Here is a 26437-nt window from a genome sequence, read left to right as displayed (position 1 = left end):
GTGAGGTGCATAGTTTCAATGCATGTTTAGTGAGGTGCATAGTTTCAATGCATGTGAAGTGAGGTGCATAGTTTCAATGCATGTTTAGTGAGGTGCATAGTTTCAATGCATGTGAAGTGAGGTGCATAGTTTCAATGCATGTTTAGTGAGGTGCATAGTTTCAATGCATGTGAAGTGAGGTGCATAGTTTCAATGCATGTTAAGTGAGGTGCATAGTTTCAATGCATGTTTAGTGAGGTGCATAGTTTCAATGCATGTTTAGTGAGGTGCATAGTTTCAATGCATGTTTAGTGAGGTGCATAGTTTCAATGCATGTTTAGTGAGGTGCATAGTTTAAATGCATGTTTAGTGAGGTGCATAGTTTCAATGCATGTTTAGTGAGGTGCATAGTTTCAATGCATGTTTAGTGAGGTGCATAGTTTCAATGCATGTTAAGTGAGGTGCATAGTTTCAATGCATGTTTAGTGAGGTGCATAGTTTCAATGCATGTGAAGTGAGGTGCATAGTTTCAATGCATGTTTAGTGAGGTGCATAGTTTCAATGCATGTTTAGTGAGGTGCATAGTTTCAATGCATGTTTAGTGAGGTGCATAGTTTCAATGCATGTTTAGTGAGGTGCATAGTTTCAATGCATGTTTAGTGAGGTGCATAGTTTCAATGCATGTTTAGTGAGGTGCATAGTTTCAATGCATGTTTAGTGAGGTGCATAGTTTCAATGCATGTGAAGTGAGGTGCATAGTTTCAATGCATGTTTAGTGAGGTGCATAGTTTCAATGCATGTTTAGTGAGGTGCATAGTTTCAATGCATGTGAAGTGAGGTGCATAGTTTCAATGCATGTTTAGTGAGGTGCATAGTTTCAATGCATGTTTAATGAGGTGCATAGTTTCAATGCATGTTTAGTGAGGTGCATAGTTTCAATGCATGTTTAGTGAGGTGCATAGTTTCAATGCATGTTTAGTGAGGTGCATAGTTTCAATGCATGTTTAGTGAGGTGCATAGTTTCAATGCATGTTTAGTGAGGTGCATAGTTTCAATGCATGTTTAATGAGGTGCATAGTTTCAATGCATGTTTAATGAGGTGCATAGTTTCAATGCATGTTTAGTGAGGTGCATAGTTTCAATGCATGTTTAGTGAGGTGCATAGTTTCAATGCATGTTTAGTGAGGTGCATAGTTTCAATGCATGTTTAGTGAGGTGCATAGTTTCAATGCATGTTTAGTGAGGTGCATAGTTTCAATGCATGTTTAGTGAGGTGCATAGTTTCAATGCATGTTTAGTGGGGTGCATAGTTTCAGTGCATGTTTAGTGAGGTGCATAGTTTCAATGCATGTGAAGTGAGGTGCATAGTTTCAATGCATGTTTAGTGAGGTGCATAGTTTCAGTGCATGTTTAGTGAGGTGCATAGTTTCAATGCATGTTTAGTGAGGTGCATAGTTTCAATGCATGTTTAGTGAGGTGCATAGTTTCAATGCATGTTTAGTGAGGTGCATAGTTTCAATGCATGTTTAGTGAGGTGCATAGTTTCAATGCATGTTTAGTGAGGTGCATAGTTTCAATGCATGTTTAGTGGGGTGCATAGTTTCAATGCATGCGAAACAGCTGCAATGGGAGAAATCTTAAACTGATTTTTGAAATAGTAATGGCTTTCTTGGAATTGAGGTTTTATTCTGTGATTAGGACCCACTTGATATTTTGCAAAAGTAAAGTTTGGTCTCACGATCAGTTTATGTCTGTGAGTGTTCTATTAATGTAGTCCAAGTAATATCAATATATCTTCCAGTAAAGTGGTTTCTATGCTTTTCAGATCGACATTTGGGCTGTAAACTGACATTTCTGTTAAGTGTTCTTTGGGTCCAACCATAAAATATCCATATGCACAATGTTGTATGTTTAGTGAATGTTTTGAATATTAAAAAATATATATGTAATAATATATATGTAATAATCTATAATATAAATCTCACCTGTCTGTTTTAATGTATGTTTGTATGCCTGCCTAAAACTTTCAACAAAGGTGACCGATTTTCACAAGATCGGTATCGTTTTGAAGCTCCGCCAGGCACCCAGGGTAGTAATGTATATGTAATAATAGTATATAGGTAATAGTGATATATATGTATGTAATAATAATAATATATATGTAACTTGCCTGGGTGTTTGGAGGTGTATGTTGAGCAAAAAAAAAAAAAAAGAAGTGGTAATAGGCAGGCTAGAACCCGTACCGTGAAGGAGGAAAAGATTGTGGAAAAAAAAGTGACGTCTTTGCTGTTGCGCCCATCGTCATACCGGAAGTGCCAAAGGTTTAAATTAATGTTGGTCAATCGAAAAGAGGAGATGACTTTCAAAAATATCGGAAAAAAAAAAGTAACTCAACCCCTCCTGGTAGAAAAGTGCCCAGTTGAGGGTGGAGGAATTAATGTTTTTAGCCAATTTTTCGATATTTATCGTCCGAAGGGTCGAGTTTCAAAACGATACCAATCTCGTGAAAATCCGTTGTCTCTTAAATGTTTTAGGCAGACATGCATACATTTAAACAGACAGGTGACATCTATATTATAGACTAGTAGGGGTACCTGGCGTTGCCTGGGTGTTTAGAGGTGTGCGTGTGTGTGTGGTTTTGAGTAAATCAAAACAAAAGAATAATAAAAAATCGGTGCCCAGGTGTTTGTGTCGGGGGGGGGGGGTAAAAAAAAAGTTTTGGTGGGTAAGTTGGAACAATCGAAAAAAAGTTGAAGTTGGAAAATAAAGTGTGAAAAAAATGTGCAACGTTAACCGATCGGCTATCACGAAATAGTAACAGAAATATGTTTGATTTAATTTAAGTATTAAGAATTGGCAGGTGCCCATACTTAATGAGGTTAACTTTCACTGCAAGGTAGTTTTTTTATTTACTACGAGGCAGTTTTTTTATTTTTATTTCCCCCCCCCTAAGATGTGGGGGGGGAAACCAGCTCCCCATAAAAAGGGGATTGTCCAAATTGAATAGCAATTGTCTGATATAAGGAGAAACTCTGCATTGATCAAAGCTGATTGCTTTTGGACATTCCCGGCGATTGCGCTGGGAACGATGTGTTAAGCTTAGTTTTGCTTTTATACGAAAAAGCCAAATCAACATGCAGCGATCCAAAATTGTGGAATATTAAGCTTTTCAAAGTCGGGAAAATTAAATAGACAGGTGACCTCCGTTGTTAACTCATAGATATTGCAATTTACGCGTGATATAAAAAGTTTTAAGAATAAGCGAGCCGAATGAGAACCAAGCGGAAAAAGCCTTTTGCGGACATACACAAAAAGCGAACATACATACATACACACATTTGGCCTTTTATATGTAAGGATTATAATATATGTAATTATCAAAAATAGTTGTAATGCATGCTGATGACTTGCAATGGGAGAAATATTTAGTTAAGAAATCAGCTCACGTTTAAAATAGTGATGGCTTCTTGGATACGAGGTTCTATGCTGGTATTATAAACCACTTGAGACTTTCCAAAAGTTATGCGGATTGTAACTTTTATCAACTTTCCAGTTAGTAAGTTTTTATGTTTAGTAATAAAGCAAATTAGCTTTTTTCAAGTTGTCTACCACAAAGGACACCAACGTCTGCAGATATTCTGGCAGTAGAAGCGAGTTGGGTTTGTGTGCTCCTCACAGATAGATGGGTCTTTCGTGTTACTTTGTTCATTACATGAATCTGTTTGTCCAAACCACCATCTTTGTTTTTCTCGCCACTAACCACAAAAACACTAAGTAAAGGAGATCACTCTAAGCAAATTACAACCAAAGAATAGAACTCTTCTCTCTCGATATAAGAAAGATAACATGTCTTGTGTTTATCGGTTATTGTCCGGAATTTCCCTTATTTTAAAAAACGAAAATAAAGAAAAATGTATAATGTATGTACCTATGACAGAACGAAAATATCAAATTCTCAAAATCACGTAAATTGATCAAGTAGTTTAATTTTTATATTGGAAAACCAAGTCTTATGAGTATTCAAGGAGTGACTCTCGCTTGCCATTTTGAAAAAAGAAGTATCAAGAAACAAAGAGATAACTGAACAAAACTTTATGTTCACAAGCTTTATGTTGTAATGCCTACAAATTCCCATTAATCATTTAAAAATGATTTTCTTAAAAATAAAGCTACTTCATCAATTTGTGATTTTTAAAATATATTTTCATTTCATCAGGAGTACATGCATCATAAAGATTTTTTTTTTAATATAGGGGTAATTCTGGACAAGAACCTGTTTATCCATCCCATATGTAGAAATAACAATGCATTATCACATACAAATTGAACATGTTGATGTTTTACGATTAAGAATATTGATCAGTATTTGAGTGGCTGATAATTCTGAAACCAAAGTTTTCAAATTGACGCGCATGTACCATCGATTTTTTTTTTTTTAATTTATTTATTTATATATATATATATATATATATATATATATATATATATACACTTATACACACATCAATATCAGCACATACAGTGCAGTTCAACAATCTCTTTTATGTTAAAAAAGTGTTGCATATTGCATTGGAATAGGTACATTGTTGACTTGCTTTTGTTTTTTGGGTTTTCTTTGTTCAATAACAATTGACTTCATTGAGAATTAGCAGTGAAACCTGGTGTTACCCAGGATCCTAATTTCCATAAATTATCTGGATTACAAAAAAGAAAATCACAGTAAAACTAAAAACATGTTTTTAAAAAAAATTCAAGTTCTGAAAAGATTTTCAAATATTTTCTTAATCAATAAATGTCTGATTTGATATATGTTTTTCTTTTTTTTTTTTTCTTTTTTTTTTTTTTCTGTTGCGGCTAGGCACGTTCCCGTCATGTAGTAGTGACCATTTCCAATGCAGTAATGGCCAATGTATTCCTATGGCCTGGACATGCGACCAAGAAGATGACTGCATGGAAAGTGAGGATGAAATGAATTGCGGCACTGTCGAGCAATGCGGACACGATATGTTTCATTGTCTTGAATCTTTTGGCTGTATTCAAATGGCCTACGTTTGTAATGGTATTTACGATTGTGCCGACCGGTCAGATGAATTGAACTGTCACGCACAGACATCAGGTTTGAACAATCTTTCTTTCTTTTTTTTATAATTATATATCTATAAAAGTGAGAATATGTGTGTGAGGAAATGTGACAACAATACTCCATACAGGAGTGAATGATAGCCTTGTAGAGGTACAGGATACTCGCAGGCATAAGTAACTTTCTAGCACGATAGAGAGCCTGCCTTCTTTGCAGCAGCCTTAGCAATGCCCTAAATCTGTCTGTTCCAACTTGTGTTTGAAGATGTAAAGAACTTGAAGCATAGAAACTTTTTCCAAAATTATTGAATTTAACATTAAATAACTCAAAACTGGTTGATATGCCATAAAACAACCAACCAACAAGCCTTTCTCATTATCAGAGAAATAATAAACAGCAGCTAGGTTAGACGTGTGATTCTGTGTGGAGATGAGTGCCGAGTCCTCACCGGTCTGTCTTCAGCATAATGACAGAGCAATGTTCAGATTTTTATGAAATGTTGGGTCAGATCTGGCATATCAGCTCGATGCCCTGGCGGCGAGGCTGAATATAATCAAAGAAGATGAACTTCTGATGATAAATCAGCTATGTTGAAAGGAGCAACCTTTTTGATAAGAAAATGCAGAGACCTTCAGGTGGAAGGTCAGAAATAGTTGAGCAACCCAAGAAACTTTGGATACAAACCAAAGATTTGGCAAAGACAGTGGAATTTGTCCGCCGAGTTTGAAGACTGAGCTGTAAATTTGGTAAATTGGATTATTTAAGAGGAACGGCTCATATGTTGGACTTGAAGACAACCATATTGTAATCAGCTGGAAAGCAGGCAAACGGAAGACAGTTCCACAGGTGAGCAGTTTTAAGAAAGAAGCTCTATTCATGTAATCTACGTTTGGGTTTAGGCACGGATAAAGAGTGGGGGAAATTATTGATCGTGTTTTCAGTTAGATGAGTGTGTAGGCTGTTAGAAAATATGAAGCCCTTACACAAGGAAATAATATGATTAGCAAATGAATAATGATGAACAAAGAAAGTGGAAAGCTGGTGGCATATTGGAGAGTGGAGAAGACTATACAGAGTTTGGTTATTTCATGATAATGGAGCAAATTGATGGAAACCACTAGACAAACGAACTGGAATAAAAGAAACGGGGAACAGATCAGACACAGTCCATAATAGTCTTTATCGAAAAGACTGAGACTAGCAACATCACATCTGTGTGAGAGAAATTTTAGCGAAGAAAGAATGGGGAGGTGGGGTCAGTCAAGTTACACATTTCTGCACCTTATCAAGATTCTTAATTGGGACAGACATTCACGAGCCCAAATATAACGACAATACTCCATATGTGGTCTTATAGTAGATCTGTGGAGATGGAGATTTGCTGCATGTGTGGGAAAGTGTTTTGAGTGATAGAACCAAGTTTATGAGAATCAGAAAGAGCAATGGATCTATTGTGTGAACTCCAGAGAAAAGATTTGATGAGAAAGAAAGACCCAGAAGGTTTAGAGTCGATTTCTCCTTAGATTACTTCAATTTATTGGAGTAATCGCAGAGCTTGTTAGGCATGGATGCCCCTGCCTATAATGGTGCCTTTTGTTGAGTGGTAAAAAAAGTGGTAAAAAACCCTCATTTGAATTAGCTCTTCTTTCTCTTTCAGGCCCAGTGATTAACCCTAAAAAATGCTCCCCTCATGAATTCTTATGTGAACGAGACAGCGACCAATGCCTACCATATCTTGTAGCCTGTGATGGTAAAGATGATTGCTTGAATGGACAAGATGAGAAATTTGGCATGTGTAAAGGTAAGGGTATTGTTGTATTAAACCATCTTTTATTTGAATATTTTAACGGTTTTCAATTTCAGAGGGGAAACTGTCACCAAAATAATGCATGAACGCATAATAGCAGGTTATGTGAAATAACAAAATTACTGAATGTTTTTTTTTAAACACCAAAAATAAAGTAACAGAATGTCAGTGCTTATTGATTGTTGTTTTATAATTTTTTTTTTGTAATTCATAAAGAATGTCAGCACTTGTGTTTTTGAGGACAGTGTTTTTGTCTTCATTTTTAAAAACTTCCCCTCGGAACAGGGGGAAACAATTCAAGAAGTTGTTAAAGTTTTCCAATAATGACCGTTTAAAACTATTTATAAATTTTAATGCTTATTTTTATTTCTTGCAAAAGTTTAATTTTATTTAAAAAAAAAAAAAGTTTGTTTTAAGAAGCAATACAAAATAAAAACTTTCATTCATTTAAAAAAAAAAAAAAGTTTGTTTTAAGAAGCAATACAAAATAAAAACTTTCATTCATTTAAAAAAAAAAAAGTTTGTTTTAAGAAGCAATACAAAATAAAAACTTTCATTCATTTAAAAAAAAAAAAAAGTTTGTTTTAAGAAGCAATACAAAATAAAAACTTTCATTCATTTAAAAAAAAAAAAGTTTGTTTTAAGAAGCAATACAAAATAAAAACTTTCATTCATTTAAAAAAAAAAAGTTTGTTTTAAGAAGCAATACAAAATAAAAACTTTCATTCATTTAAAAAAAAAAAAAAGTTTGTTTTAAGAAGCAATACAAAATAAAAACTTTCATTCATTTAAAAAAAAAAAAAAAGTTTGTTTTAAGAAGCAATACAAAATAAAAACTTTCATTCATTTAAAAAAAAAAAAGTTTGTTTTAAGAAGCAATACAAAATAAAAACTTTCATTCATTTAAAAAAAAAAAGTTTGTTTTAAGAAGCAATACAAAATAAAAACTTTCATTCATTTAAAAAAAAAAAAAAGTTTGTTTTAAGAAGCAATACAAAATAAAAACTTTCATTCATTTAAAAAAAAAAAAAAAGTTTGTTTTAAGAAGCAATACAAAATAAAAACTTTCATTCATATAAAAAAAAAAAGAAGTTTGTTTTAAGAAGCAATACAAAATAAAAACTTTCATTCATTTAAAAAAAAAAAAAAGTTTGTTTTAAGAAGCAATACAAAATAAAAACTTTCATTCATTTAAAAAAAAAAAAAAAGTTTGTTTTAAGAAGCAATACAAAATAAAAACTTTCATTCATTTAAAAAAAAAAAAAAGTTTGTTTTAAGAAGCAATACAAAATAAAAACTTTCATTCATTTAAAAAAAAAAAAAAGTTTGTTTTAAGAAGCAATACAAAATAAAAACTTTCATTCATTTTAAAAAAAAAAAAGTTTGTTTTAAGAAGCAATACAAAATAAAAACTTTCATTCATTTAAAAAAAAAAAAAAAGTTTGTTTTAAGAAGCAATACAAAATAAAAACTTTCATTCATTAAAAAAAAAATACAAACAATATTTTATCATTAAAATTTTGATTGTTTTTTTAGATGATTGTTTATATTACTTGTATTCATCGAACTATTGTTCTCATCTTGAGTGTTATTATTAGCGTAACGTTTCGGTTCAATTGTCCTTCGACTGTCTTCAGGCATGTTGTTGTTTGGAAAAGAGAAAAGTTACTGCCTCCGTAGATATGTGTGTGTGTGTGTCAGAATATGGAGTTATTAACTTTTCTCTTTTTTTTTCCAAACAACAACTAACATGCCTAAAGACAGTCGAAGGATAATCCGACCTAAACGTTGCACAAACAATCAAGATGAGAACAATAGTCCAATCAATACAAGTAAAATTAACGATTGTTGTTGTAATAAATGTCAACATTCAAAGTTTTTATAAAAACTTAGAAATTATTACTTTAATTCAGTTAATATTTTATTTTAAGTTATTGTTTCAAATATTTGTTTTGCTTAATCAAAATATTATGCAAAACTTTAACATTTTTGAAGAAATTCTTTGAAAAACTTTAAGAACTTCTTAAATTGTCTCTTCCTGTCCTGGGGCGAAATCTTCAAAAATGAAGACAAAAAAATTGTCCTCAAAAACTAAAATACACAAGTGCCAAAATATCTAAAACACAATAAATGAACTTTGATCTTTATATCTCTAAAGAATCAGCGATTAGGAATATAAGATCTTCACTTTTTATCAGAATTGGGGATTTTTTTTTAAATCAGAAAAAGCTGAATTCCACTTAAATCTGTTTTTCTACCTAGGTTTTATTTCTCTTTCCTCCTCATCTCTCTCTCTTTATCTTTCTTTCTCTTTTCCTCTCTGATGCTACCGGATCAGACTGTTTAAAGATGACTGGCTTCCTGACATAAAACATTATTTTTTTTTCTTTTCCTTTCTTTATTTGAAAACATAAAGAACTTGAAGCATAAAAACTTTTTCCAAAATTATCAGATCCAGCATGTAATAACTTGGAAATAGTTGATATGCCATAAAACAAAATCAACTCTTTTCCTATTTTTTTCTGTTCCTGTGGCATTTAAGTACCTCTCTGGAAGGTCTCTTACCATCCTTACATGCCACCATCAGCTTCCAAAGTAAACAATAGTAACATTCGTCTTAATTCGAACAACAGCAATACTGTTGTTTATACATTCAAATGCATGTTATATAAAGATCTTCGAATACAATGGCCTTATGTTATCCGAATAGATGATTCTGCTGTTAAACGATTTCATTTGCTTGGCATGTTTTGTGTTATTAATTTCCTCCAGAGAATTAATTAGCTGGACTGAGGCAACATCAGTTCACAATTGATAAAGAAGCAGACTATTCTTTTATAAAAAAAAATAAATAAAATTGATTTTTATATTCCAAAAAAGTTATTAAAAACTTATTTGTTTTCAGACATATTAAGAAACAACACTAACTCTGCTCCATTTTTTCCTCACGGTCACAAGAACATGAAAGAAAGGATGTGCAAGAAAAGAAACAAGAAAATGTAGTGAAGAAAAGAAAGATTAGAATCACTGGTTATATTGTTTCATTTCAACAAGTTTCATTGTCGGTTATCAACCTTTCACCCAGTCAACTTTTTTTTGTTCAAACTTGCCTGTCATTGTGATAGTGCTTGGTGATTCGTGTCAATATCAACAACTCCAAGTCAAAATTGCTTGGCGCAACGTTCCAATGCAACACCATAATTGTCTCTATTTACTCACCTCCTCACGAGGGCAGAGTTAGGTATAAGGTGTTCAATGTGAAGAAATCCAGTTCCAACAAAAGGGTTGCCCATCATTGTACCACATTCCATTTCTCGGTCTCCGCTTTCCTTTTTTCCCTTTCCTCTCTCTCTCTCTCTCGAAATATGAATTATGTCATGCTTTAAACGATTCAAGAGGATCAGGTTAGTAAATTGATTTCAATTTCAGATATTTTTATGGCATTCATATTCCTCTTGTATAGAAGTCGGGATGAGAGGGGTTATTATTTCAACAATAAAAACCTTTGTAAAAAAAAATTAAAGATTTACGGTTCTTGTGCATTATAATAGGATATCAAAAATAAATTTTAAGTAAAAACACCATTACTTAATTACATGTGTCGAAATTAGTAAAATTTACAAAAAATGATTGAGCAGAAAAATTGAAGAAAAAATAAAATTTAACAAATCATGCAGTTTTATATTTCTTCTATTGCAACCAATTCCATATGACAGATTTATCTCCCTTGTTTTTCACTTAAATTAGAAAATGATGGTTCAATAAGAATGTTTTGTTTTTCTGTTTTTCTTGTTTTCTAAAAAAATAGTTCTAGTAGATTTTCTATCATTTTTTTGGATGTTTTTACTAATTTCAACATAGTATGTAATTACGTAAGGTTTTTACTTGAACTGCATTTAAAAATTTTTTTTTATATAAAATCTCTGATTATAATGCACAAGCACATTACTACTACAGCAGTTTAGGTTCTTGTCCAGCACTCCTTATTTATTAAAAAACAAAAATAAAAATCTGTACATTGTACATACCTTTATTACATTTTCACCCCAAACAAGGCACATTGCCACTTTGATGTAGGGGACTACTATCAGGGACATAAGCTACTGTGTAGGAAATTGAGCACCAAGATATCTGTTCACATTACACTTGAACTTCTGCATGTCAGTACAGTTGGGGAAGCAGGAAACCGGAAGAGAATTCCGAAGTCCTGCCGTTCTAGGGAAGAAGCTATTAGAGTAAAAGGCTTTCTTACATCTACGGATCTCAACTGTGTAGGGGTGGGACTTTTCTGCTTGTCGGTTAGTCGGGGGTATTTTTGTTGAGGGGATACAAGTGCTTGTAGTTTGTCAGAGCATCCACCATTAAAATACTTATAAAACAGACAGAAGGATGCAACATTTCGTCAGTGGGACAGGGGCTGAAGTTTAGATGACAGTTCAGAACCTATTAAGTTGGCGACTCTCTTTTGGACCCTGTCCAAGAGGGAGAGACTAGTAGCAGATGCACCAGCCCAAATGTGACAGCAGTACTCCAGACATGGGCGAATGGTGGCTTTGTAGAGGTACAGGATACGTAAGTAACTTCCTAGCATGATAGAGAGAGAGCCCACCTTCTTTGCAGCAGCCTTAGCTGGGTCCAAGGTAGAGTTTGAGGCAAACTGATGGGCAAGCATGTTAGCTTTCTCAGTTGCTGTGCAAACAAACTCGTGATTGTTTGATAGTAGGGATATTGTCGATTGCCCATTATTTAATACACTGTTGTAGATTTTCCAGAAATCACGAGTTCCTAATTGTTGCGCTTCAATGCATTTCCTGGTGGTTTCAGTGTATTTACTCTTAGCTGTTGCTACTTTCTTGCAATTATTTCTAGCTTCTATATATGTTTGTCTGTTTGTACAGGACTTATGCTGGATAAATCTACGGTATGCATGTTGCCTCTGAGCAATGGCAGCTGCGCATGGAGAAGTAAACCATTGGAGAGAGTGGGGTTTACTATAGAACTTCCGTGTAGGAACATATGCTTCAATTTTTTTTTTTTTTTTTACATAGGCATCACAACTTTTCAAGGCCAAGAGGCCACTCGAGGATAAGGGTTAAAGAATGTACAGGAGAGTCTGTAAATTTGTTAACTTATATGGAACGGCTCATCAAAACTTGTTTACGTTAGACTTGGAGACAATCATATTGTAGTCGGCTGGAAAGCAGAAAAACTGAAGACAATTCCATAGGTGTGCAGTTCTAAGAAAGAAGCTTTGCTCAAGGACACTACGTTTAGGTTTAGGCACAGATAAAGAGTGGGGGAAATTAGTGATAGTGTTTTCTGCTAGACGGGTGTTTCTTGTGAAAGTTTGGCGAGGGGGGGGGGACCATAGAATGGAGCTCAGCCGAGCACTTGCCATGAAAATAACGATGAAGCAGAGACAAACTCGCAACATCTTTTCTGTTAGAAAGAGGTTGCAGGGAAAGAAAAGGACATCCCCTACGAGGCTACGAAGTCTATTTTGAACTCTATCAAGGCAGGACAAGTCCTTTCTAGCAGCTCCTGCCCAAATGTGGCAACAGTACTCCATCTTTGGACGTACATGGCTCTTATATAGATAGAATTAATTGCTTTGAACCATTCAGTAGTCTCATTTGCGCACTGTTCTGCTGGAAGAGAAAAGATATTTCCCCATGGGGCATCTCTGATGTGCTCTCTAATGGCTTCCCAGTCAGCCTTATTGTAGTACTTGTTTTGAGCAATGGCTCTTCAACTTGGGTTCGAGAGTTTAGAGTGATGTCTATCATTATCACAGCATGATCAGCATTCCCGAGTGGGCAATGAGCATTTATTACACAATCCTCAGAAACAGTTGTCAAAAATAGATCCAAAAGTGAAGCTTGCTGGTTCTGGCGATCTGGAAGAAGGGTTGGGAATGTTACTATCTGTGTCAGGGAATGGGATATAGCAAAGTTATGGATGACACTACCAGCTGTGTCAGTGTAGTTAGAGAAGCCAAGCAAATTTCTGTGGTGAGCGTTAACGTCACCAAATACATGTATTTCGGTGCTAGTATCAAGGGAAAGTGCTACATCTATGCTGTCAGACATGATTGATTATAGTACAGTCTTGGATTGATGGCGAGCGATAAAGAAAATACAGGTAGCTAATTCTATGTTGTAAATTTAGTTTAAAGCACATGAAGGGCTGGTCACCTGATTCTAGTTTAGATTCCCTAGATACCTGTGATTCCCTGTGAAGAAACGAAAATATCATATTACAAAACTCATATAAATTGATTGAGTAGTTTTATTTTTTAATAAGAAAATCAAATTTTATGAGCAACAGAAGAGCGTCGGCCTTGTACACCATTTTGAAAACAAAAACAAAGGGAGATAACACAATAATTCAAACTTGTAAGATTTATGTTGTAATGCCTACAAATTTCAATCAATCATTTAAAAATTATTTTCTTTATAAAAATAAAACTACTTGATCAATTTATGATTTTTGGAATGTGATATTTTTGTTTCGTCATGATTACGTGCATCATACAGATTTTTTGTATTTTTGTTTTTTTAATATAGGGGGAATTCTGGACAAGAACCAAAGTTTGAACGTCTTATCAGAACAGAATTTGTTGTCATGCAAAACATTAAAGATATAAAGGAGAGAATTGATAGTGTTTGTCTGCAAAGATTTGTGGTAGGAAATCCGAATAATTTCCAGATGTGATTATTGTATTTATTTCTTGTTTCGTCTTTTGTAGATGAATTACGTGTTCCCAATATGTGGTATACTGATTTGACCAGCAGTAGCGTCCTACTTAAATGGGACCCTATTACGAAACATGTACCAGGAAATATCTCCTACATTCCAAGTTTTGTGTAAGTCATTAATTTTAACTTTTGAATGGTCTCCACTTTGTCTCGAAAGACAATGGATATCTCCTGCAAGGATAGCTGCGCATGTACCTGTGAAGCAAGGGTTGCGTAATCCCCAACCACACTTCTAAGTCAGCACTGCTTGATTTTATTGGCAAGAAGTTCAGGATGACTGGAAACAATGCTGAGATGAGCTAAGAGCACATACAGCACCTGGTATTCCCAAATTGTCACCCATTTTGGTAGTGACTTGGCTAGACGATGCTTAACTTTGGTGATCTAATGGGAACCAGTGTGTCAGCATAATTATGCTGTAAAAAATATAATTTTCATTGTTATTGACTTAATACTAACAAAAATATGACAACTTATTTTGTGTGTTTCTTGTGTTTTAGGTTTTACTGTTACTTAATTATTTATTCAAATTAAAATTTCAATGTAAAATACTGAAAAAAATTTGGTGCTAATGCAGAGAGTGATCCGCGCTATTTTTTAAATCGTATTTCCATGTTTAATTAAAGTTTTATGTTTTTTCATTCAGTGGTAAGGTTAAAGTACAGAATAGGTACAAAACACCCTCCCCATGTTAAGAATGGCTTTTTAAATAATAGTGTTATTATTTCAGCACGGATCACTCTCTGCATGAGTACCAAAAATTCTTTAATCCTATTATAAATGAGTTTTGAAATTTGCCAGAATGCATTTTGGTTTCTGGATGAAATAGGGAATCATAATAAAATCAATGTAATAATTGAAAATTTAAGGTGTTAATATCATTTTCCCTATATTGATCTGTTGATGAAACACATAATTTTTTCATTAAAACACTGACCAAAAAATAAAACTATTAAAACATAAAATAATTATCAATCGTTTCCTTATAAAAATGTTTTGTTCAAATAGTTTCATTAAAGAAAAAAAAATGTATCCTATATTAAAAACAAATCTTGCCGATAAAAAAAACCCAGACAACTCTATGCCGTATGCGAAGGTTAAGGTGTGTGTGTTTTTTGTTTTCTTTTATACAAAACTTTTTAATAAAATTTATTGAAAAAAACGTTTTAATAATAAGCAAATTAGGAATAATTTTTACATTTTAATATTATTTTTATTTTTTAAATAAAAACAAAATGGGTTGTTTTCATATTTTTTGTGTCGCTACGACAGTCACTATTGGGGGCAGGTGAATTTCCACACATCAAAAATCAGTTTTGTTTAACTTTGCCCTCATGGGGAGCCACGCATCTAGGCCATATTTGGCATTACCTCTTCCTTTCTGAGGTGAATGGGTGAATTGTCCACCACCTGATTAAACCCGGTTGATAGTCGAAAAAAAATGAATTTTGTGATCCTTGGAGATTTAAAAGGAATTTGAAAGCCTTTAAATTGTTGAATAGAAAGTCATTTAAAACGAATTAAAATTTTTTTGTAAATCTTTGTATATTAAAAGATTGAAAGTTTTAAAAGCTATTTCACACCATTTCAGCAGATATAACCTCGACCTTTTTTAGGTGTATCTTGTCAAACTCTGGGATCTGCATGCAATTTCAAATGGAACTCTTTATTTAATCTACAGGAGTAAAATGCAGATTCCCGAGTTACTCAGAAAAATTCCCAATATATATATATATATATATATATTGGGAATTTTTCTGCAGATTCTCGAATTACTCAGAAAAATTCCCAATATATATATATATATATTGGGAATTTTTCTGCAGATTCTCGAATTACTCAGAAAAATTCCCAATATATATATATATATATTGGGAATTTTTCTGAGTAACTCGGGAATCTGCATTTTACATATATATATATATATATATATATATACACACACACCTGGTTACATTGACCGAAATATTGTGAAAATACGTCAAGATGAGGACAGTAGTTCGCATAATCCAAATAATATGAATTATCAATTCTCGTCAAATAATATGAATTGTCAATTCTCGTCTGAAAAATTCAGAAAAGGATTAAAACAACATTAACAGAATTAGTTATAACTTTATAACAATTTGTTTCAATTAAATAAATCAATTATCAAATAAAATTGTAAGAATTTAATTTAAACTCAAAAAGCATGGTTTAGAAAAGATTTTTAACAAAAAACTTGCATGCATTTCAAGTTAATCCCTCTGTGATAACATCAACATCCCCCGGCCCCAAGTGCTAGGAGAGAAAAGAAGGAAATATAACAAAAGGAAAAAAAAAGGTAACAAAAGAACAGTCGATCACAATCAGTTGAGTCGTGAGTCGGACACTTGAGTTGGGCACAGTTGAAGACTGATTGTGGCTCGGAGCGGATGGAGAAATGAATTGATCAACTGATAGACAGAAACGGCCTCTACATTAAATATAGATGTGGACCTTAGCGTGTAGATGATCAATGGTGTCGCACACACCCAAACTCCAACTAATGTGTATGTAGTGTTGGAGTCTGCGTTTTCCTTTTGTTCCGGTGTGTTTTGTTTTAGTTTTATAATTGTAGATCCATGCACTCACTTTGACAGCCATCAGAGAGAGAAACTACAATGATACAGTTATAAGACAAACAAAAAATCCGTGGGAAACAACATTGGGACAGCGAGTTGTTGAACGGAGATGCGTGGTATCACACCTCCTTCCATTTCGCACACACCTTTTAATCTTGAGAGTAAGACACGTGCCCTCCCTCCATACACACTTTCTAATCTTGGGGAAGGGGATTCAACTACCAATCACACATATACTTTTAGTCATCCGTAAAATGACCATTCCTTTTAACTGTTTCATACTTTTCTCTTTTTTTTTTTTTTCTAGTGAGAAAGATCCCCCATTTTCCTGGGTGAATCGCACGGCCGTTGTAGACACCAGCTACAATTTCAGTAAATTGAAGCCTGCCAGCATGTACCATTTGTTTGTGTTTGTTCAAGTCACTAACAATACACACAAGCGAATTTATAGCCCAGCACGTTTTGTTGTAGTCAAAACGAATGATGGAAGTGAGTCGTTTCTCTTTTGAATTGTACTTTTGAAATTAACATTCTGAAGCATTCACCAGAAAATTAGATTTTTTTGTTTTGCTTTTTGTTGTTTTGCTTTTTTTTGTTTCAGTGTCGTGTTAGTTGTGGTACTGATTGTTTGGTGTGATGTTGGTTATAGGAGTGATTGTTTGGTGTGATGTTGGTTATAGGAGTGATTGTTTAGGTGTGACTTTGGTTATAGGAGTGATTGTTTAGGTGTGATGTTGGTTATAGGAGTGATTGTTTAGGTGTGATGTTGGTTATGGGAGTGATTGTTTAGGTGTGATGTTGGTTATGGGAGTGATTGTTTAGGTGTGATGTTGGTTATGGGAGTGATTGTTTAGGTGTGATGTTGGTTATGGGAGTGATTGTTTAGGTGTGATGTTGGTTATGGGAGTGATTGTTTAGGTGTGATGTTGGTTATGGGAGTGATTGTTTAGGTGTGATGTTGGTTATGGGAGTGATTGTTTAGGTGTGATGTTGGTTATGGGAGTGATTGTTTAGGTGTGATGTTGGTTATGGGAGTGATTGTTTAGGTGTGATGTTGGTTATGGGAGTGATTGTTTAGGTGTGATGTTGGTTATGGGAGTGATTGTTTAGGTGTGATGTTGGTTATGGGAGTGATTGTTTAGGTGTGATGTTGGTTATGGGAGTGATTGTTTAGGTGTGATGTTGGTTATGGGAGTGATTGTTTAGGTGTGATGTTGGTTATGGGAGTGATTGTTTAGGTGTGATGTTGGTTATGGGAGTGATTGTTTAGGTGTGATGTTGGTTATGGGAGTGATTGTTTAGGTGTGATGTTGGTTATGGGAGTGATTGTTTAGGTGTGATGTTGGTTATGGGAGTGATTGTTTAGGTGTGATGTTGGTTATGGGAGTGATTGTTTAGGTGTGATGTTGGTTATGGGAGTGATTGTTTAGGTGTGATTTTGGTATGTTAGGTAAACGCCGGGCAATGGGTAAATTGTCTGTTATCTGTTTATCTATCTGTCCATCAAATTGTCTATCTAGCAGAGTAAATAACAGATTGAATCGTACCAAACGATAAGTTGAGTGAGCATGCAATTGCAGAAAGGGTTGAGGCGTAATGTTGTGACAGGTATCAAACTCGTTGATTGGTCAGGTTGCACCAGAAAGAATCCGAATGAGGTCCAGAAGTGACGTGTCAGGGGTTCCAATTTGAATAAGCTGAATTAATTTTAGTGAGTTGATTTTGAGACGCGAAAGAAGCAAGATGGGTTAAACAGGTCTCCCCATAAGAGGGTGACGGTTTTCAAATGGATGCAGAAAAACCACAAGCTAAGATTCACTCCAGTTTTGCTGTGACAAGAATATCTATGAAAACATGCATCGTCTTGTGTCCGTCTTGAAGTGATTCCTTTAAACAGACCCCAGCTTTCAAAGATGTCGGCGAATACGCCAGAAGCAGCAGAAACAGATATGTTGTCATGTTACGTGAATTATATGTAACACACACGCACCAACGAATACTGGATGAGTCACGGGTGGTAAATAAACATTAAAGAATTTGAGGACAATAGTCCGTTAAATAAGCAGTTAAGATGTCCAGTAGATAAAAACATTTAAAATATAGCAGGTAGTGGTTGCTTGGGTGTGATGTTGGTTGTGGTTGTTTTGTGGTGTCATTTAATGTTTATTTGTCATGGTAGATTGATAAAAAAATTTTTGTTTTCATATGAATGTTTTAGAATATTATAAACAATTTGATAAGCAGGGGCACTCAGTATTACTGGAGGTGAACAGAATAGAAACTTTAGTTAAAATATAAGAGTAAAAAAGAAAATCTTTTTCAAATTGCTCTTTATTTCTATATCTGTAGTTGATTATAATGGACCAAGTCTTTGATCCCAGTTGATTACCCGTCGGGTTGCTTATCACATAAGCAGCAAGAGTCTCATTGTGTAAAGTAGACTAAATAGTGATTCATTTTTTTTCTTTTCAATTGCTGTTCTGATGTGTTCATTAGTGTTGTAGCATCTCATTTGGTAGAGGTAACTGGATTTTAAACCAACCTATATATATATATATATATATATATATATATATATATATATATGCAACACCTGTATCTGTAGATAATCGTCATGTGTGTAGTGTGTGTAATATATCTGATATTTCCCCAAAACATCTAGTCTTGATGGAGGGGAGACTAAAACTTGCTATGGTTTCAAATGACCTAAAATAATAGCAAGGTGAAATTTGATTCCAAATATTTCTCGTATGTTATATTTCCCTGTTTTTGAATATGAATATCTCCAGTATCAAATAATCTTTATACACTGAAATTTACCTTATGTATGAAAACCAAAGAGGGGAGATATAACATGAGAAATATTTGGAATCGAGTCTCCCCTTGCTGTTATTTCAGATCATTTAAAACCATAGCAAGTTTTTGTCTCCCCCCCCCTCCATCAAGGTCATAGGTTTTGGGGAAATATCAGATATTTTGTAATTCATATGCAAAACTAGGAAAACAAATGACTATGATAGAAGTATTGGTAAAGGTGCATCTTTCCACCCATGAAAAATCCTTTAAGATTACCACTATTACAGGTTTTCGAGGTTGCTGAAAACGAAAATAACAGTAAAAATCCCAGGAAACTAGTAGTTTCCAAGATATAAAGAAATTGTAACGTGGGGGATCACTTTTCTATATTAATTTAACGTAAAATGAATATCCATACAGTGGGTGTTCATTTTACCTTAAATTAATATAAAAAAGTGATCTCCCACTTTTTGAAACAGTAATGTGTGACCTTAAGCGCAAATGTCACATAGCCCACTACACAATTCAGGTCATTAGCTTTCCAACAAGCCTTTATTTGTTAAATTCTAATCAGTAGTTGCCGAGATTTCAAACTTATAAAATTGCCCCCAAAAGTGGTATATCTATATATTGATATATCTTTACTCATTGCCTATTGAAATGCTCATATGATTGATTCTATAAGCCGAAACTACATGAAAATTTGCAGGCTTTTAGAAGATTATAATACTATTCTATGGTTAAAATTTTATGACAATTGGTTAAACAAACCAATTAAATATCCCAAATTAGCATATATATATATATATATATATATATATAGTAAGTTATAAAATATATATATATATATATAGTAAGTTATAAAATATATATATATATATAGTAAGTTATAAAATATATATATATATATAGTAAGTTATAAAATATATATATATATATAGTAAGTTATAAAATATATATATATATATATAGTAAGTTATAAAATATATATATATATATATAGTAAGTTATAAAATATATATATATATATATAGTAAGTTATAAAATATATATATATATAGTAAGTTATAAAATATATATATATATAGTAAGTTATAAAATATATATATATATAGTAAGTTATAAAATATATATATATATAGTAAGTTATAAAATATATATATATATAGTAAGTTATAAAATATATATATATATAGTAAGTTATAAAATATATATATATAGTAAGTTATAAAATATATATATATAGTAAGTTATAAAATATATATATATAGTAAGTTATAAAATATATATATATAGTAAGTTATAAAATATATATATATATAGTAAGTTATAAAATATATATATATAGTAAGTTATAAAATATATATATATAATAAGTTATAAAATATATATATATAATAAGTTATAAAATATATATATATAATAAGTTATAAAATATATATATATAATAAGTTATAAAATATATATATATAATAAGTTATAAAATATATATATATAATAAGTTATAAAATATATATATATAATAAGTTATAAAATATATATATATAATAAGTTATAAAATATATATATATAATAAGTTATAAAATATATATATATAATAAGTTATAAAATATATATATATATAGTAAGTTATAAAATATATATATATATAGTAAGTTATAAAATATATATATATATAGTAAGTTATAAAATATATATATATATAGTAAGTTATAAAATATATATATATAGTAAGTTATAAAATATATATATATATATATATATAGTAAGTTATAAAATATATATATATATATATATAGTAAGTTATAATATATATATTGTAAGTTATAATATATATATATAGTAAGTTATAATATATATAGTAAGTTATAAAATATATAGTAAGTTATAAAAAATATATATATATATAGTAAGTTATAAAATATATATATATAGTAAGTTATAAAATATATATATATATATAGCAAGTTATAAAATATATATATATATATATATATATATAGTAAGTTATAAAATATATATATATATATATATATATATATATAGTGTTATAAAATATATATAACTATAGTAAGTTATAAAATATATATATATATAGTAAGTTATAAAATATATATATATATAGTAAGTTATAAAATATATATATATATAGTAAGTTATAAAATATATATATATATAGTAAGTTATAAAATATATATATATATAGTAAGTTATAAAATATATATATATATAGTAAGTTATAAAATATATATATATATAGTAAGTTATAAAATATATATATATATAGTAAGTTATAAAATATATATATATATATATAGTAAGTTATAAAATATATATATATATAGTAAGTTATAAAAAATATATATATATATAGTAAGTTATAAAATATATATATATATATATATAGTACGTTATAAAATATATATATATATATAGTAAGTTATAAAATATATATATATATAGTAAGTTATAAAATATATATATATATATATAGTAAGTTATAAAATATATATATATATATAGTAAGTTATAAAATATATATATATATATATATATATATATATAGTAAGTTATAATATATATATATATATATATATATAGTAAGTTATAATATATATATATATATATATATATAGTAAGTTATAAAATATATATATATATATATATATATAGTAAGTTATAAAATATATATATATATATACACAGTAAGTTATAAAATATATATATATATATATATATACAGTAAGTTATAAAATATATATATATATAGTAAGTTATAATATATATATATAGTAAGTTATATATATATATATATATATAGTAAGTTATAATATATATATATATATAGTAAGTTATAATATATATATATATATAGTAAGTTATAATATATATATATATAGTAAGTTATAAAATATATATGGCGATTAAGTTACACTGAATATTCCACATTTCATCCACTATAGGACTCTTCAGGCTTACGCGCCTTATAAGCCTGAAGAGTCCTAGAGTGGATAAAACGCGGAATATTCAGTGTAGCTTAATCGCCATATATATTTTATAACTTACAAACTTGCTCTACCTACGTATTGAGCACTTCTGAAGTAAATACTTAAAGTTTACGCATAAATTTATACTTTTGTATATGAATTTTATGTGAGTAAATTAAGTAGTTATATATATATATATATATATATATATATATATATATATATATATATATTAATGTCCTAGTAAGCCAGCTTTAGTTCTGCTGTTTTAGGATGAATTTTGCTTTGGGTTTTTTGCTTGTTTGTCTCCCCTGTGGCTTTGTCAGATCATTAATAGTGTCCTGCAGGCCAGCTTCAGTTTTGCTGCTTCAGTTGTCTCTCCTGTGGCTTTGCCAGGCCACTAATATATAAAAATGTTTGTATAAATATTAAAATTTTTTTTTCTTTACATTTATTCACAAAATGTAAAAATCAATCAGCGATAAAAATGTCAGCATAAAATGATTTGTGATTCAACAATGTTTTCCACAAATTAAAAACTTTAATATTTGTTTTTAGTTCCAAGCAGTCCTGTCCATTGTTCTGTCCATCAAAATGGAAACAAAGGATTAGTCACCACGTGGAGCAAACCTGCTCATCCAAGAGGGCATCTCACCAGATATATTGTAAGTAAAGGCAAATTCACTCATTTATCAAAACAATTTGTTTTGTTTTTTTTTGTATAAGTTTTTTATTTAAAATCATTTTAAAAGTTTAATAGAAAATCATCCCTCTGTGGCTTGTGATTTAAAAAAAAAAAAAAAAAATTTATGAATTTTTTTTTTTTTTTTAAATTTTTTAATGAAATATTTATGCTTTACTTGATTGAAAGATTTAATTCTCTTTTTCGTCACGTGATTTTGAGTTGAATTATTTTTTCTTCACATATGACAAAGATGTTCGCTCTTTGCATAAGCAGCAGCAGTATTTCTTTTACCAACGATAAAACTTGCGCAAACTATGTGGCATCCAAAAAACCAAAGTCTCTCAAGCAAAAAATCTGTATCTTTTTACTTTGCCATTTCAGCAGCCCAACAATTTGCATAAATCGTTCTCGCCTTTGTGTGCCACTGTTTCCTTACAGCGGGCACATGCCAACCATGGCTGCTTATTTCTGTCTCTTTGCACCATTACCACATTTAATCTATAAGTTTTCAATTTACATAATTTGACCATTTTGTTTGAATATGCCAGTGGCATTCACTGTATGTGGGTTGAACCAACTTCCTCTAAAGGAGACAGTTTCATGGGAATATCAAGTTCATAAACAGCCCTCAGTTGCATGTATCTCCCGTTCAGAGTAGATGATGATATATTTTTAAAGGGAGGTGTCGACATTTTCCTACATACAGTGCCTGGTATTCCCACCTGGTGCAATGTTGTTCAACTTCCGTGATCTGTCAAGAACCAGTGTATCGGCATGATTGTGCCATATATTTTGTTTTAAGCAAAGAAATAAAATGTTTGTCACAAAGTTTTATTTTATTTTGTTGAATGATCTGTATCCAGAGAAACAACTTCCACTCCTCTCTCCTTGCTCTGTTGGCAGGGCTATAAACTTGTCGACTATGATCTCATACATAGGGCTGCCCCCCCCCCTTCCATCTCCAGACACACATACCGAAAATATAGTCCATGGGTGGTGACCCATGATGTTTTAGGATAGGGCCCTGGTGGCTAAGCAGTCCCCATGACCGGGTTACATAAATGGTCATATTACTTTCAACACTCACTTCGGTCCTTACTTCGACTAGACGGGTTCAGATCTGATTTATCAGCTGGTTACGTCATGCCCTATTATCTAAATTCATCCTCAATCATATTCAATCTAATTCTTTTAAAAGTAAAAAAAAAAACATTACTTTTCCATTTTCTTTCCCACTCTGAAATAGATTCTAGAAAGCAGTGACTGTAGGTCAATCAAATTGAGAACATAGAAAGTAATGTTCCCATACTCCTTGTGGAATTTCATTCTAAGAACAAAGTATTCTAGGAATATCAAGTCATCCTACGCATAAGAATATTTGACAACTTAATTTGGCATAGATTGTTTATCTGCCATAAAAAATTAAAATGAACATCCCTCTACCCCTTTACTCCTGGTTTCCGACAGCTGATATTTCTGTCATCGTCATTTTCTTCTCTTTCAGATTCACATCAAAGACAACAAAACAAAAGCCACTTTTGCAATTGAGCGAGAAGATACAAATAGAAAGACGTATTCCGACCGTTTGATGTCTCGGCCACTTTTCAGGAACCATACTTACATTGTAACGGTAGGAAACGACCATCTTTTTTTTTGTTTGTTTATTTTTATTTTTTGTTTCTTTTCTTTTCTTTTTTTACAAGGCCTGGAAGCCACTCAGGGATAAGGGTTATTGCGTGTACAGTACGTTAGTGTTTAGATTTGATAAAGTGCCTTACTTAAGGGGGCGGTTTATCAGGAATTTGTTTATGTTGGACTTAGAGATATCCAAGTTGTAGTCAGGTGGGAAACAGACAGATGGAACAGAGTTCCACAGGCGTGCACTTCTAAGAAAAAAGCTTTGTTCATGGAATCTACGTTTTGGTTTTGGCACAGATAAAGAGTGGGGAAAACTTTTGAGTGTGGTTTCAGCTAGACGGGTGCTCCTCATGAAAGATTGACGAGAGGGGACCAGCAATTGGAGCTCAGACGAGCACTTGCCATGGAAATAACAATAAAACAAAGACAGGCTTGCAACGTCTCTCTTGTGGGAAAGAGATTGCAGGGAAAAGAAAAGGGCATCCCCACTAAACCACAAAGCCTATTTTGTACTCTGTCAAGGCAGGATAGGCTGTTTTTAGCAGTTCCTGCCCAGATGTGACAACAGTACTCCATCCTTGGACGTACTTGGCTTTTATATAGATAGAGAATTGCATCAGCAGTGAGATATCTTCTGGAGCAGTAGAAGGATCCTACCATTTTTCAAGCGACTGGCAATAGACTTGATATACGTGTTCCATTTCAGGTCAGGATTAAAGGTCAAGCCCAGAAGCTTATTAAAACATGGAGCTTCCCCTAGTCGAGAGCCATCCATTTCAATTGATGCCAGATGGGGATCAGAGCATTGATGATGTAAAGATAGGAGCTTGGTTTTAGATGCATTAAAAGTAACCAGCCACCTCTTCCTCCACTGTACCATATGCTCGAGATCAGAGGAGAGAGAATCAGAGAACTTTGTCATTTACGGCCTTTGATGTGTTGCCGTGGATGGTCGTGTCATTAGCATAGATGTCATTAATACTGTGGGCCTCTGATTTCTGCCCATCAACCACTACTCTTATGAGCCTATCGGAGAGAAATGATTTAATGATCGAGAAAACATTTCCAGTTATACCGTAGCTGGAAGTCTTGTGAAGTAGGCCCTTATGCCATACTTTATCGAAGGCTTTTGATATGTCAAGAGCAATTGCCCTAGAGAGGAAGCCTTTGTCAAGAGATTCACTAATCCTATGAGATATAACAGCACATCTGCTGTAGATCTGGCAGAACGGAAACCATATTGCATGTCATTAAGGTTATTTCTGTTGAGGTGGTTTATTTAATATGGATTCCAGCAACTTATGACACACAGGAGACTTATTGGTCTATACTGAGAGGAACACGACTTATCTCCTGAATTCTTAAATACAAGTCATACTGATGAGGTTTTCCAGGGTGTTGGGAAGCACTTCTCTTTAAGACAACCCTTAAACAGTTTTGTAAGTATGGGGGCAAGTTCTGGTTGAAGCTTTTTCAGCACTATAATTAGAATGCCGTCATGGCCAGTTGCTTTACTGGAATCAAGGTTCTTGATTAGCTTAGTGACCTCATGCACAGATATTTGCATGTTGCATAGCGTGTTGTCTGTTATAGGAGGAAATACAGGGAGTTGATGGTCATTGTCGCATAGGGTAGAATTAGCTGCAAAGTTCTTGGCAAATAGTTTGGCCTTGTATGATGCTGACGAGATGACCTCAGGTCCATTGATGATGGTTGGGATAGAACGCACGCTTCTGTTCAGGATCCTGTTTGCTATTTGCCAAAATTGGTGGGAACCAAGCCGCTGCTCAGCTACTTTGGATTTAACGAACTAAGCATATAGCTCTCTTGCATTTTTTATTACTCTTGTACAGTGGTGCTGGCAGTTCTGAAAGCAGCTCTAGTCACAGTGCATCTATTACGTTGGTAGCTATGGAAAAACTGATTTCTGTGCACGATGGCAGCAGCACATTCTGGGGAGAACCATGGCTGGCTATTAGGTTTTGTTGGAATTTTTTAGATGGTATGAATCGGTCTATGCCTACAATTAACCATTCGGTCAGGTCTGATACTATAGAGGACACATCTTTTTTAAACATGGAATGTAGGGGTAGATCAGATATAA

At 32.4% G+C, this 26437-nt stretch overlaps 1 protein-coding gene across 2 annotated transcripts in view; it reads left to right on the top strand.

Moving 5' to 3' along the window:
- The window catches only part of LOC145249015 (sortilin-related receptor-like), a 287750-nt gene that overhangs the window by 228439 nt on the left and 32874 nt on the right, over window positions 1-26437 (top strand). For both annotated transcript variants that reach the window (XM_080110875.1, XM_080110874.1), the window contains 6 exons: window positions 4838-5095; window positions 6717-6860; window positions 13615-13732; window positions 16535-16716; window positions 22569-22675; window positions 24200-24325. In XM_080110875.1, coding sequence (XP_079967001.1) covers window positions 4838-5095; window positions 6717-6860; window positions 13615-13732; window positions 16535-16716; window positions 22569-22675; window positions 24200-24325 — 935 coding nt within the window. The remainder of the gene's footprint in view (window positions 1-4837; window positions 5096-6716; window positions 6861-13614; window positions 13733-16534; window positions 16717-22568; window positions 22676-24199; window positions 24326-26437) is intronic.

Source organism: Euprymna scolopes, chromosome 27 (genome assembly GCF_053919585.1).
Source record: "Euprymna scolopes isolate OS-2025 chromosome 27, ASM5391958v1, whole genome shotgun sequence".
In the NCBI taxonomy this organism is placed as follows: Eukaryota; Metazoa; Mollusca; class Cephalopoda; order Sepiida; family Sepiolidae; genus Euprymna; species Euprymna scolopes.
The sequence above is the reverse complement of the archived record's forward strand: the minus strand, read 5'-3'. Positions and strand labels throughout refer to the sequence as shown.